Below are 13,938 nucleotides of genomic sequence, written 5' to 3'. Positions count from 1 at the left end.
GTTGGATTTACATTATGTACAAGCCTGCAGCAGCCCTGAAACATTGTGGTCACATTCTGAAGAGTCAACACAGAGGATCAACGTTACAAATGTAGCCATCTATATAAATACATGTCCACGACAACAAAACAAAACAAACTCAAAAATCGGACGTGAAAAATAAGAAAGAGCAACGATCAATAATAAGTTAGCAGGGTCCTTTTTTCAGACATTCTCACAGTTGTTTTTTTTTTTTTTTGTCGGGTTGGGGAGCTTTGCACACGTGCCACGGCTGTTGGGATGGCGGACAGTCTCACGAGAAACTGTAGTTGGTGGAGAGCTCTCGGATCCGGTTCTCCCGGCTCATCTTTTTCAGTTTCATCCTCCGGTTCTGGAACCAGATTTTGACTTGCCTGTCAGTGAGGTGCACGCTGCGGCTGATCTCCAGGCGGCGCTCCCTCGTCAAGTACATGTTGAAGAGGAACTCCTTCTCCAGCTCCAGGGTCTGGTGCTTGGTGTAGGGGCAGCGCTTCTTGCGGCCACTCTTCGCCGTCAGCCAGTTGGCCGTGCTCCCCATCTTTCCATTTCCTGTGATGGGAAAAGGAGACGTGACATGACGGGACGCGGTCAGAGACGCTCTGGTCTGCGGGGAGCCACTGAGGCCACTGGGTTCACTGAGCAACACAAGTCAAACTAGACATAAAGCCAATCTGACTCTGACTCCCAATGGTTTCTAATAGAATGCATGTTCAGTGATTATTTTTGGCTGAAAGGAACAGTATGATGTAAACACAAAACTCAATGTTATTTATTAAGACTCGACAGCGTGTTAAAATGCCCTCTCACAAACATTTAATATTTCACTACATTCCATTTTCCCCCTTCAAGCCGTCCTTACGAAACCATTTGCAGGTTTATTGGTGCAAAAGCGCAGCAGCTCACGCTGCCGAATTTATGGCTGTTGAAATTAAACGGTGCACAATTTTGTTTTAAAAAATGCAAATGAAGACAATTTGTAATTATCGTGCAGCTGCACGCGCACCGCTGAGTGGGTGACGGGGATGTGGAATCTGTGAAAATCCTCACAGAAAACACACACCTACATTACGGAAGTCCTCTGTGGTGAGAAATCAGTGCGTAAACAAAGGAAGCCCTGACAAAATGACGTGTACATGGCAAACGGCCTGTTTTGTTGCGCGCTAGCCTCGCTGCAAATGCGCACGTACGATATATTCAAATATATATATATGTTGTGCGTGGACTCTTCTTCACCTTTGATGCTCTTGTCCGGACACTCGGTGCTACACTTCTCGTTGGGCTCCGGTGAGGATGAGCTCTCCAGCGAGAGGCGGCTGTCCTCCTCGTCCCCTGCCGGGGCGCAGGGCGCCTGGACCGGCGCGTCCTCGGTGCTCTCCCCTCGGTGCTCCGGCTCCACGGCCGCAGGCTGCGCTGGCTGCGAGGGCTGGCTGTCCATGCGGGCATTTTGCTGCGGGGTAAAGTGATTCGTGCTCGGCTGGGCGTCGCTGTAAACCCTGGAGGACGCGTTGTACGCCTGAGAGAGGCGGAAGTAGCCCGGCACCGGGAAGGTGCTGCCAGTCACCGGGCACGGCGCGGCACTGGAGTAGGAAATGTCATCCACGGTGGCTCCTTTGGAACATTTGTCAGGCTCGTATAGGCAGTAGGCGCTCTCTTCCTTGATGCTCGGGGAGAAAGAGCACTGAGCCATGTGCTGACCTCGCGGCTGATCCACCCGGCAGGACCTCGACGTCTCCAGCCACGTCTCCATCCCCTGGCCGTACGGGGCGGTGGACGGGATCACGCTCTGGGTGCTCGGCTCGTTGCGTTTACCGATCCCCGGGAAACACGAGGCGCCTGCTCCATAGGAATAATCCGACGCCGGTGGCAGATAAACCCCGTTGCTCTGGTAGTACGAGCCGCCGTCGCTTCTCGCGTTGATCAGGGAGTCCACAAAAAAGGAATTTCCAGCCTGGTTGTTGGTTGGGCATGTCATCGTCGTGGTGTAATTTGACGGAGGATGAAGATAGCCCTTTCTGGCTGACATTTCTTGTGCAAAAACATTGCTGAATAATTACTGATACTCACGCTTCTGACTGTAGCCTGCAGCCAATTAAAACACCAGGCGGCTACAGACTCCTCCCAGTCCGAGCGGGCAGCTCCTGCGTGCCATATATTTTGTTTTAGGCTACAAGTAAAGGAGAAAACTGAGGGTGGATGAGGGGTGGTGGTGCATCAAAAGAGGGCTTGGGTGTAATCTTTAAATCCCCCCCTCTTGAATCTCACATTTTGCGCCTCTATCACCACTCAGGATCCCTGGAGCTGCACACGCAAACCCAACAACAGCCCCCTTTTTTGACAAGTGGGTTGGTGAAAGCTGTCCCTAACAGTTATGTACAATGCGCAGCTTTATAGCCGCTTTTACAGCACTGTAAAAATGAGGGGTCCTCTGAGAAGCGCAGGGAGCATCCAAAATTCAAACGCTCTTTTGCAGCTTCACAAAAGAGACTCTTGACACAATTTAATTTGCTCCTACAACAATTATTTCAAGCAGAGCGTGTGTGTGTGTGTGTGTGTGTGTGTGTGTGTGTGTGTGTGTGTGTGTGTGTGTGTGTGTGTGTGTGTGTGTGTGTGTTTTGTTTAATGGGCCTCCTCTACGCAAAGCATTCTGGGCCACTCTCAAAGTTCCATGATGGCGTTGCCGGCGGTCAAAAACAGCGCAAAGTCACTTGCCTCAGAGCCCTACATCTTATCCGGCCGCGGTGTGAATGTTTTGGGTGCATGCCATGGCTGCGTCCAGACACCTTTTTACTGCAAAGGCTCCCTCTGTGTTTCTTAAGGTGACACCCATGCAGGCACAGCGAAGCCCGAGCGCCGTCCACGGTTGAGCAGTGGCCCCCGGAGCTGCGTGTCTCGCTGCCGAGCAGGTCAACTCGTGGCAGGACTGCAGGAAATTTATCTCGTTACCAAGTTGAAAAGAACGTGTTAGTGCGGCCGTTATCACCCTCGGTAAATTAGTAAGAATTTCTCACGTAAATGATAATCCATCGTTACAATTCCTCAGCTTTCAAAGCACATTAAAGCAAACCCCTTTTGACATCGCTTTCATTATTTTTGCTTTCATCGCCTTTCTTTCAAGAGTTGCGTATTTTCATAGGAGAGAGACGTGTGTGATTCCCTTAATTATATTTCCATGTCGTGACAAAGGCCATCTGAGTTAAGGAGGGAAATGCAGGCTACACGTGAGCCAACCAGGACTGAAAAAATACTTTAAATGACAGGGGTAAACCTATAAAGCCCAGTGTGAACAATGATTCGCTTTTTGTACACGATTAAAATAATAATAATCCGACCTTGCTAGTATCCAACTTTAATTAAATACAACACGTGTTCTTTTCATTCATTGTTTTAAAAAGCCAATATTACGTCAACACACGCTTCCTTGGGTCTGCATTGGGTGGAAAGAGCTTATAACGTGGGTTTACAGATTTAGGTTATCATAAAAACGTCTCCAAGCTCACTGAAATACAACATCAGCCACCTCCATTTTCCTATAGGTCTGGAGCCATAAAGTCTAGAAATGAGAGCTACAGTTTATGTACAGCCATTTTAACTGGCGTCTAACCTGCTGCAGTCTAGCCCTCAATGAGTGATAATAGCCATGAATCCAATCTGATATTTCCTGAGATCGTGCACTCTCGGCGCTCTTATTTTCGCTCCCATAAGCGCATATAGAGTATCCTTCTAATCACGCCAATTAGATTCCTTAGAAGTTGCTCGATGTTTAAATTAATTTCCCTTTCATCGTGTCTCTGGCAGTAAATCGAGTACATGGAGACGCACGTGGCTTGAGTAGTGCCCCCCCCCCCAACATTTCATATCAAAAAGCACAAACGGCTCCTATTTTGTCAAAAGCTTTGCATCATAGGCTGCACACATGGACGATATGGGTATAAATCAAATTAAGTTTTACATCCAATGAAATATAATTGGCGTTTTAAACAGTATGGGCGTTATAAAAGTTAGTGAGCCACAAACTGTTTGGAATAGGGCCTGCTGATCATATTTCTTGGGACGCATTAGTCACTCCAGGTCTGTCTGCGCAGCTGCAACCCGAGAACTTGCATTAAATCTGATCCTCAAAGAAACAAATATCCTTTTCTCGCAGAGCTTGTGCACCACACAGCCCAACCGTGGCGTGCGCATTTTGGATGGAAAGCGGTGCAATAATGTTATTTTCAGATGGAGAGCGTACAAATCCAAAAACACCTCCTCCTACGCTAATGCTCCCACTACAGTCATTAAACACCCGTGACAATATTTCTGCACCTACCTTTACAAGGAAATCCCGGCGGGGTGACTTGTTTTTTGGTTTGGTTTTTTTGGTTTGGTTTTTGTTAAGCAGCGCCAGCGTCGAGTCGAACTTCTTTTATATCTCAATTCACGGCAATGACATTGATCTGGGGAGCGCCACCCAGTGGGCGCACACGGTCCCGGGGCCCAGGAATGGGGCGATATTCCGACCGCGTTAAGACGCTGCAACAAATGAAGCCGGGAAGTTCCGTGGACTCGAGCTTTCAATGGTCGCAGCCGTTGTTTTCAGCCCCTTAGTCACAGTTAATAACCTTGGTCGCAGACGCTTTATTGCACCGCACTCCAAATGCTTCAGACGAATCCGCGTTTTATGGCCAAGTTACTGGAGCAACTGGGAGGATGTGCAGCAATCAAAGCGGAATTCCTGGGAGCCTCACAGGATGCACAGTATAAGGAAGACATCGGGCCACTTATTAGCTTATGGCAGGCCATTCAAGTTGCTCTGAAGGGCCTGCTGGTGCTTATAAATCCAGCTAAAGCAGCATTTTTTTTGGGGGGGGGTAGATTTTTAAAGCCATCTCTGCATGCTCCTGGCTGCGTTATTTCGTCTTACGTGCTGTAAACCTGTACGACCTAAATAAGTGCCTGCTACGCTGTGATGATGTGGAGTTCAAAGGGCGAACATCTCGATAAAGGAATAATAGTTACAGTATTCTCAAAGTTACGTCGTGATGATCATAGATCATTCTTCTTTGCCTTGATGTTATATGTATGCAGCGCGAACATGTACCAGGACAGACTGTGTCAGCAAACCTTCTCCGCTTTTCCTGTGAAATGAAAGAACGTCTTTGTAATTGATATCAAATCGGAAACGACCGCTGTCGATTCTGCTCATAGTCAAGATGAAACCGGATTAGAGGTACATCTCACCAGGTCGTTGCATGAAAAACTAAAATACTGTGTGTTATAGCGAAGCTGTTTCCCCTCATTTATCGGCGCTTCGCCATCTAGAGTTGAATACCAGTTTAGCGGCCGGGCCAGGAGCTAAACAAAGGGCTCACACGTACAGAGGCGTGGACGCAGATGTTGAGATTGAGCGAAAAGCAGAGTTTTAAAATAGTAAATAATGAAATCATAGCATAGCGTTGGTTGGTAGAAATAATAAGTTCTATTTCTTTTTTTTTAGGGGTGAGGGCAGTCAAATAAAACAAGTCAAAACAATTTCTCATGAGGAGGGCTATTAACAATTCCAAAACACAAACACAGCACCAAGTTTCCCGGGGATGAATTTACAAAGGGGGGGGGGGATAGAAAAAAAAGGAAACACGGCGGGTGAGAGGTTTGGTTATTAAAAAAGAAAAGAAAAAAATAGAATAAGATAAAGTAACTGGGCACAAAAGTTCTCTGTGCTGTGCGTTAATACATTTCAAATCCAAAGCAAAAAAAAATAAAATAAAATAATATTCAAGATCATGTTGAAAATGTCATTCAGCTCTCACATCTCACACGTTTTTGGTTTTGCGTTTGCAGGATATACACGCAGCCGAGCGTGAAAGTGAAAATTGGTCAGGCAGAATACCATGGATAATAATAATAATAATAATAATAATAATAATAATAATAATAATAATAATAATAATAATAATAATAATAGCCAACATAGTTCAATGACAAAGGGCTGTATAAATAGTGAAAATATTTATGGCGTCTGGCCATATATAAAAACATGCCATCTCGTGCACAGACGAGTGACTCGTGTAGTTTTGACGGGTGGCAGCGTGCCAGAGACGTCGAGTCGTTGTAGTCTTTGCTCAGTTTCGCCTCGTCTCCCTCTTTTATAGCAAGGAGTTTGTGGTGAAGTACTGTAAACGGTCTCTGTTGAGTTTCTTCTCTTTCATCCTCCTGTTCTGAAACCAGATTTTCACCTGGCGGTCTGTCAGGTTGAGCATCCGTGAGAGCTGCAGCCGCTTCTCCTTGTTGATGTAAACGCTGAAGAAGAACTCCCGCTCCAGCTCCCGGATCTGGTACTTGGAGTAGGGACACCTCTTCTTGCGCGTCCTCTGGCCGCCTGCATGCATGGGAAGACGAAGAAAGTGCATGAAATAGCAAATCACCGTACATGTTTTTTTTTGTTTTGTTTTGTTTTTTTGTCTCACTGCGTTAAATCACTCGGTTATTTCCCTGCTCCTGCATGGAGCTGCAGTGGTTGGTGGTCCAACATGATGTGTGGAGTTCAAGTGTCTGCCTCCTCTCAGGCCTACAGCACCGACGTGTGTAAACAAAGACTGGACTTGATGGTGGGAAGAGTCGATGTTGCGAGATTCAAAGTGTAGGAAGCCTTCAAAACTTAATAGAATCTGTTAAAAAACCCACACTTGCTCATTTTAAAATGTCGGTGCGAGTGGTGCAGCCGAACAAGCGTGAATAGATCAAGTGACTGATATGTTTGTATTGTCCGTTTCAGATTTCTCGCTGCGGCGCGCAAGCTCACATGCTGTTCAAAGTGTTTCCGAGATCAATTTCACGGTGAAAACGATGCTCCGTTAAATCCCCGCAAATCCATCGAATTTGTCATTATTAATCTCATGAAAATAGAAAGATTTTAAATGAAAAACCGAGCCAAAAATCTAAATAAATGCCCAAGCAGCCAACAGTAAGTAAACAAGCTGAATCTCACACACACAAAAAAAAAACCCCAACAATAATTCAAATTAAATAATCTGATTAAATTAAAAACAATTGAGGCTTTAACCACATCGGTAATTTGATAGATCCGGGTTACAAGTCTATTAAAAGTCACACGTTTATATTGTTATATGATAAAGTCATTTGCCCTGTAATTGAAGTTTACACACACACACACACACACACACACACACACACACACACACACACACACACACACACACGCGCGCGCGGGCGGGAGACAATGAAGAGAAAACACGAAAGTTCCACAAAAAAAAAAAGATAAGAGAATCATACAGACGTCTAACGCCGAGGTCTTCACGGCCAATTTCAACCCCGAGCACGTGATCTTGTCGTTTATAACGTACTTTTGTTATAGGCTAAATCGTCATGCCCTCCATAAACCTTACGTGCTTATAAAACAGCATATAAAACGCTTTTAAGAGCGACGATTGTTGAGCGCAACTTTTTGCCTACTCACTGCTGTTTTTGTTCTGCCTCTGCTCGCCGTGGCCGGAGGGCGACTTGGGGCTGCAGCTCTCCCCTGTGTCCGAGCCAGGCTGAGCCGCAGCCGGGCTCGCTTTGGCTGCTGCTGCTGCCGCCGCCGCTGCCGCTGCTGCTGCTGCAGCGGCGGAGCTCCTCTCCCCTTCCCCGGCTGCGTGTCCCGTGGGCGTCGTGCTGCCCTCTGAGCCTCCGTAGGCTGTGTCGAAGAACTGGTCGAAAGCCTGCGGGAGGACGCCGTTCCTGCCCACCGAGCCGTAGAAGCCGGACGCGGGGTTGGAGGAGCCCGGGTGTCCGCAGACGCTGCCGCCGCTGCCGGTGCTGCTGCTGCCGCTGCTGCTGGAGGAGGAGCCGCCGCCTTTCACCACGATCTCTCCAGCCACCCGTGAGCCCGAGCTCGCCCAGCCGTCCCTGTGCACGATGTCCTCGGCGTAGCAATGCGTCAGGCTCCCCCTGCCGTGGTGCCACTTACCGGAGGCATCGATCCCATAGTCCCTGAACGCCACATCTCTCACGGACGGGACCTGTGGCAGGGCTGGGGACTGGTAGGGGTACGTCACGGGGCAAGAGGACTGGCTCTGGGTTAAATAATGGGGCAGACCCGTGAAGTCGGCTCCGGAGACGTAGTAAGTGCAGCTCGGTAGATACATATTGGAGCCTGAGATGCGCTCATCAAAATCCATATTCTGTGAGACAGAGAGAGGGGAAAAGGGCTTCCTGCAATAATCCCTCACATAGCTCCTGCGCGGCGCTGCGCTCCAGTCACTTTGAGGCAGACTGCTGGAGCAGAAATCCTTAGACGTGCAAAGCTGACGTGGGAATCCATGTCTATCCATTCCTGAGGGCCAAAGCCATGTGACCACTGGCACAAAATGACAGATAGCCTACGCCTCAATGTGTAGCCTATATGAGTCAATGGGTTTATAAAGAAGGGCCTGTGGCTGTATGGGGAAATGGGAAAATAGAGTGAGGAGGACTGTAGCATCATGCAAAGATATATTTTTGAAGGGAATAGCGTTGCACACACTGACGCTTTGGGGTTGACTTGTGTATCATTTCTGAATAGGCGCGTGAAAAGGCAAATCAAAACAAAGACATGACTGACCTACTAAGTTTTCTAAGCTTTATGTCCATTTTGAAAGCATTGTGTTGATAGTGACGCCCTCAGACGCAGCAGGGGTTGACTATGCTCACTTCCGGCACAATTAAAGCCCCTTTATATTGCACGCAAAGCTCACAAACTTTCGTTTCCTTATTCGATCTTCCAAAAATACTCGAGTTTACTTGTCAGATGGGAATATTATGGTCTGTATTCGTGCAACACACTTCTCAGTCGGTTTGGAAGCTATTTTTGACGAGGTGGGAGAAGGAGGACGAGGGGGGGGGGGGTTTAAAGTCACCAAATATTATAGAAGCTCGCACACGAGAGCCAATTGCAAGTGTGAATTGGTGAGCTCTCCGTGTGTGAATGGAACCTCGCTCCTCGGGACTATATATAGACTAATCCGGCCCGCAAGTGGAGCAGCAATGCGAGTCACGTCGCTCTCATGTCAGGCGGCGGCTCCACTTTTGGCTTCCAGGGACACAAAAGACAAAAGGCCTCGTGCGGATGATGGGATTGAACGCCCCCCCCCCCCTCACCCCCCCCACCCCCGCCCCCATCTCCCGTGCTCGAGCAGCATTCCCATTCCCGGAGCAGCATTCCCATTCCCAGAATCTTTGGCCGCCGTGTCGCTGGCTTCATCAGGCGCACTGCCCGGAGCGTCTGTTGGCACGCCAAGGATAGATAGATAGATAGATAGATAGATAGATAGATAGATAGATAGATAGATAGATAGATACCAAATTGGGGAAACTATACTGTTGCAGCACTAAAAAAAGTACAACAAACAAACTATACAGTAGTTACAAAAGCACTCAAAATATACACTATTGAACACGGCAAAAAGTTTGTGTGTGTGTGTGTGTGTGTGTGTGTGTGTGTGTGTGTGTGTGTGTGTGTGTGTGTGTGCTCGCGACGCGTTGCGTTGCGTTGCGTTTCCTCTGCCTTTCCCTTCCATGTGGGTAAAATGAGCGTCAACGTGTCACACAATAATCCCTCTCTTCAAGTCATGTGTAGATTTTGAAGCCAGGTTCCTCTTTTTTTTTTTTAATGCATCAAAGCCATTGGATTTGCCCCGCGCCAATGAAGGCGGGCTAATGTTTCACAGCGCACTTTCTTTTCCTTTTCTTTTTTCTTTAGCGCTCACAAGTATTATTTTGTGTGATCCGGAGCCTTGGCGTTTATTTAAATGCTCTGAAAGAGTCCCCCCATAATTAATTGGATATTCCAGGTCCTTTCGGGCCTCCTTTGCTTTTTCTTTGCGCCAGCTCTGCAGTATAAGGCCGTGGCTGCAGGAGCTGCACTAGTTCCCAGCTCAGCACTTTTTCAAAAGGCACATTACTCCAGAAATATTATCTTACAGGCCACACGGTCCGCAGAGCTCTTTAAACAGCCAGTGTGATTAGTGCGATTATTCATAGGCTCAAGCCTGCATGCAGCCTCTCTTCCCTTCCTGGTCAAATGGTTTTCGTGTGCAGCACCGAGAAATATCGTTTGGTTCAAACAATTAAGAATGCATTTGTTCAATAATTAAGAATTACAAATGAAGAATAAAAAAAAACAAAACACAACGTCCTTGTCTTTTGTGAAAGGGTGTTTTGTTGCGCCATTTCCTTGATTGCGCTTGTGTCCTTTCTATTGCATTCTTTGCTTTGGCAGCGGTGTGAAAGTCAAGGCTGTTTAATGGCTCCGGAGTCGCCCTGAAAGGCTGCCATGCAATAAATGCAGAGAAAGGACTTTGAAAGACGGCGGTCTGCCTGCAGCAACAGCCAACGGACGGACGGAGTGACTGAATGTCGAGCTCTCGTCCGCGTGTCACAAAATGTGTTTTTTACATTAGGAATCCCAGTGGAAAACACGCGCGTGATTGAACTTAACTGCGTCCAAGTGAGTGTTTTTCTTTTCTTTTAACAATGTGTTGTTTGATATGTGAAGTTGGTTCCGCTGTGTGGGCCTTTACAAAAATATTAGAGTCCAATCTAGCCATTAATAATGAGTATTCTTAAAAGTGCATTTTTTTTAAAGGCTTTTCGTATATTTGTGTGTTGGTGACTGATTCTGAAGCTGCAAATAAAAACGAAGAATAGATTCAACTGAGCGCTTCAAATGGTGGTGGAATTTAAACAAAACAGGAAATAAAACAATGTACACCTTACCTTTTCAATTATGCATCTTTTAAAAATAATAGCAAAATGTTATTTTATTGGTCAAAATAACTTACGCATCCCAGGTGGAACTACATATTTTAAATGGAACGAAAATGTGGATTTTTAAATACCAGATGATCGGTATTTGATTATTTGTGTCAGTACAATTGCCTGTGTAAACTGTTCTAGGGAACTTTTTCCTTTTATTTGTCATATAGAAATAACATACAGAAAGAGAAGTCAAATGATGCTGACAATTTGGAGAGTGTTTGCTATTTGATGTTATTCGATATATGTGTAGTGACTGGTGAGAAATAAAATAAATACAAAAAAAAATACAAAACGATGTTAAATAAACATTCCAGGGGTTTAAAGTTGCGGAATCGGATTAGTTTACAACTTTTAAAGCTGAGGGAAATGTGAGATAAATTCCTCTTGGTCTAATGCTCCAATAAATACAGATCAACTCCTCTGTTAAAAAGATTTCTTCACCTCCAAGTGTTTTTATTGCACTCTTGCAAGATATATTGCGGTTTGATGCATGACATGACTGGAAGATAGTAGTGCAACAACAATATTTTATGCAGTACCGTAAGATAGAAAAAAAAGAGAAGCATGAGAACGAAAACTACAACAAAAACATGATTCAAAATGTTTCAAAATGTGCTGCCTGCACCCCGGTGTATTGAGTCAGTATCAAATATACACAAACACAAACTTCCTCATAAAAAAAAACTGCTGTTTTTGCCTCTGAAGTTCATTGCACAACGTTCAAATACACGCAGGCTCCCAACACACACACACACACACACACACACACACACACACACACACACACACACTAACATTAGATGTTGTTATATAAATGAGGAGCCAGTGTGGAGGTGGAGGAGGTGCACTAACCTGCTCGGCTGTTAGGGGGAGCAAAGACACACAAAGACTCACAGTGAGAACAAAGAGAGCTCGCTAAAGTGTGTCCACCTCAACGACAAGCATATTCACACACAACGTGACCTCGATCCATCCCCGAAAACAGTGAGTGAGTGAGTGAGTGAAAGTACTCCTAGTTGCAGAGGAGACTAGAGTCCAGCAGCTCCTCTTCTCACAGGGAAGTAAAATCCACAGAGGAGAGAGAGAGAGACAAAGAGAGAGAGAGCGAGAGAGAGAGAGAGACTTGGCTGAGCTTGATGTTTCTGTCGGGAGCCTGTTTAGTGACTGATCACACAGGGTGACACTCACCCGAGGGTGCTGCCTAGTTGCCGTGACAAATGCTCCTTTCCTTTATGGTGGCAGCACTTCAAATCCAGGCCCGGACCGGAAGTCGATGGTGGTGAGCTGGAGAATCAGTTTGTTTGGCTTCACAAATCACTGGTTTCATCCATCGGGGTGTTTAAATACTAAGTTCGTAGAATCTAAAAGTATAATGCACAGCGCGGGAAATGTTGGCGGGAGATAATGGACCAATTGGGGCCACAGCAGTGTTACATCAGGCCGGAGACGAGACGCGGGCCTGCGTTTGGGCTACAGGGCTTCTGGCAGCTGATGAAACGAGGTGTGTGTGTGTGTGTGTGTGTGTGTGTGTGTGTGTGTGTGTGTGTGTGTGTGTGTGTGTGTTAGCGCAGAGCTTTGTCAGCTTTGCCTCTTAAATTGTTTTCTCGCACTCTGAGCTCATTATTTGACGGCAACAGTTTCATCTCTCTCTCTCTCTCTCTCTCTCTCTCTCTCTCTCTCTCTCTCTCTCTCTCAGCTCTCACGAGAAGGCCTGGACGGAAATTAAACTCAACTATTTGCTCTTGGATTAAATCCACCGGTTGTTCCTCAACACATGTAGAAAATAAAACACACGCGAATCCTGGTGTGTTCACACGAACATAAAACTGATCCGTATGATTAACACGAACAGACTTTATCTTTGACATTTCGATTCCAAATTACACCAAATTTTTGTGGCCAATTGAAGTAGTATTTTCTTGACGACGTTCTCATTCATTTGTTTTCAATTTTTACGAATTTTAAACAGTTTTTCTTTTTTTAAGTTTGCAAATTGTATTTAGTTTTGATACATTTAAAATGTATTAAACTATTTTTAAGATTTTATGTGAAGGAGATTAAGCGGACGTTATAATCAAATGATTTTAATCTATAATTTTAAAAAGGTTACAAACGTTTGTAACTTTAGGTTAAGAAAACAATAGTTTACATTTGCACAACAATATCTAAGAAACTGTAAAGCGTTTTTTTTTTTTTTTTTTTTTTTTTTTTTTTAAATAAATCGGCCGTCAAAAACGTAAAAAAGGACATTATCTAATACTACTGTTTGATTTTATCGTTACAATTTCCCCCTCAGTTTTAGAGGAAATAAAAAGTCCTGCCTGCATGTTTCATCTCACCGGGTGAAAGCAAATAATTTCGTTTTACAGCTTTGGAAAAATTGCTTCATTTTATTTATATAGACAATTGGCATGTGAATAATTCATTGAATATATTACAAATAAATGGTTCAGGTCTACATAGGCTCGTACACACGCTGCTGTGAGGCAGATTCACACAAGGGGGGTGGAGGGGTTCTGTCCGTGTGCAATGGCTGTGCTTACGAAGCTTTACCACCAGATGGCGACATACACTTTCATTGGCCGAACTCCCGGGACGATGGTAGCTGAACGCGGCTTCTCCCATGAAGGCCCAAGTCCACAAAACTACTGTGAAGGTTGGATTTTGATGGACTGCAATCAGAACGGTTGACCGTGATCGATCAAGTAGTTGGATATTTCCAACGTGTTTGATTTGGACCCCATGTATCATTTGGGTCTTTTGTTTGTTTGCTTGTTTTAAACATTTATTGTCGGTAATTTTGGGTATTGCAGTTAGAAAATGAGGGGAGATAATTGCACTCTGGTCGTATCTATATTTTAAAACTTTCACATTTGAGTCAGTGTCCTGCGATACGACTCGTGGAAGAAATGATTTTCTTTCTCTAGATAAACGTGCCAGGAAATCTTTTTATTTCCGTACTTCTCCCGATGTTTAATGTGTTTCATCGCGTGCTAGAAATAAAGGAGATTATTTTTAAATAGAGGATCGTGGAGAAAAATGCAGCAGTATGCGTTAAAATCTTAATTTGAAAGTTAAGTTCAAGTTGATATTTAAAAAAAAAGATTTGTTCCGTTGAAAAACATATTATCGTGTATAAATAAT

The 13,938-nt window shown here is 45.2% G+C and overlaps 2 protein-coding genes across 3 annotated transcripts; both read right to left on the bottom strand.

The window, feature by feature from the left end:
• Positions 1 to 220: 220 nt before the first annotated feature.
• On the bottom strand, positions 221 to 4,974 carry hoxa10b (homeobox A10b). Of its 2 annotated transcripts, none has more exons than XM_076027477.1 (3): positions 4,328 to 4,974; positions 1,252 to 2,156; positions 221 to 567 (listed from the first exon to the last, which is right to left on the bottom strand). In XM_076027477.1, exons 2-3 carry the CDS (start codon positions 2,039 to 2,041, stop codon positions 293 to 295), a joined length of 1,065 nt encoding a protein of 354 aa, XP_075883592.1. In that variant the 5' UTR covers positions 2,042 to 2,156; positions 4,328 to 4,974; the 3' UTR covers positions 221 to 292. The 2 variants fall into 2 exon arrangements, with proteins under 2 accessions (XP_075883592.1, XP_075883585.1); XM_076027470.1 differs by having other exon boundaries at positions 1,252 to 2,938; positions 4,328 to 4,973.
• A 477-nt stretch (positions 4,975 to 5,451) lies between these two features.
• Positions 5,452 to 10,648, bottom strand: hoxa11b (homeobox A11b). The gene is made up of 2 exons (XM_076027456.1): positions 7,475 to 10,648; positions 5,452 to 6,376 (listed from the first exon to the last, which is right to left on the bottom strand). The coding sequence occupies exons 1-2, from the start codon at positions 8,328 to 8,330 to the stop codon at positions 6,144 to 6,146; spliced, it is 1,089 nt and encodes a 362-aa protein (XP_075883571.1). The 5' UTR covers positions 8,331 to 10,648; the 3' UTR covers positions 5,452 to 6,143.
• Positions 10,649 to 13,938: the final 3,290 nt, after the last annotated feature.

The sequence above is a fragment of the Nelusetta ayraudi genome, unplaced genomic scaffold (genome assembly GCF_046127955.1).
Source record: "Nelusetta ayraudi isolate G7.1 ecotype Tasmania unplaced genomic scaffold, CSIRO-AGI_Nayr_v1 ptg000003l, whole genome shotgun sequence".
Lineage (NCBI taxonomy): Eukaryota > Metazoa > Chordata > Actinopteri > Tetraodontiformes > Monacanthidae > Nelusetta > Nelusetta ayraudi.
The sequence above is the reverse complement of the archived record's forward strand: the minus strand, read 5'-3'. Positions and strand labels throughout refer to the sequence as shown.

Coding starts and splice junctions, on each gene's coding strand:
- hoxa10b (XM_076027477.1), bottom strand. CDS start 2,041: ATGTCAGCCAGAAAGGGCTATCTTCATCCTCCGTCAAATTACACCACG. Junction 568..1,251: donor TCCGGACAAGAGCATCAAAG/GTGAAGAAGAGT, acceptor TTCCCATCACAG/GAAATGGAAAGATGGGGAGC.
- hoxa11b (XM_076027456.1), bottom strand. CDS start 8,330: ATGGATAGACATGGATTCCCACGTCAGCTTTGCACGTCTAAGGATTTC. Junction 6,377..7,474: donor GAGGCAGAACAAAAACAGCA/GTGAGTAGGCAA, acceptor CCATGCATGCAG/GCGGCCAGAGGACGCGCAAG.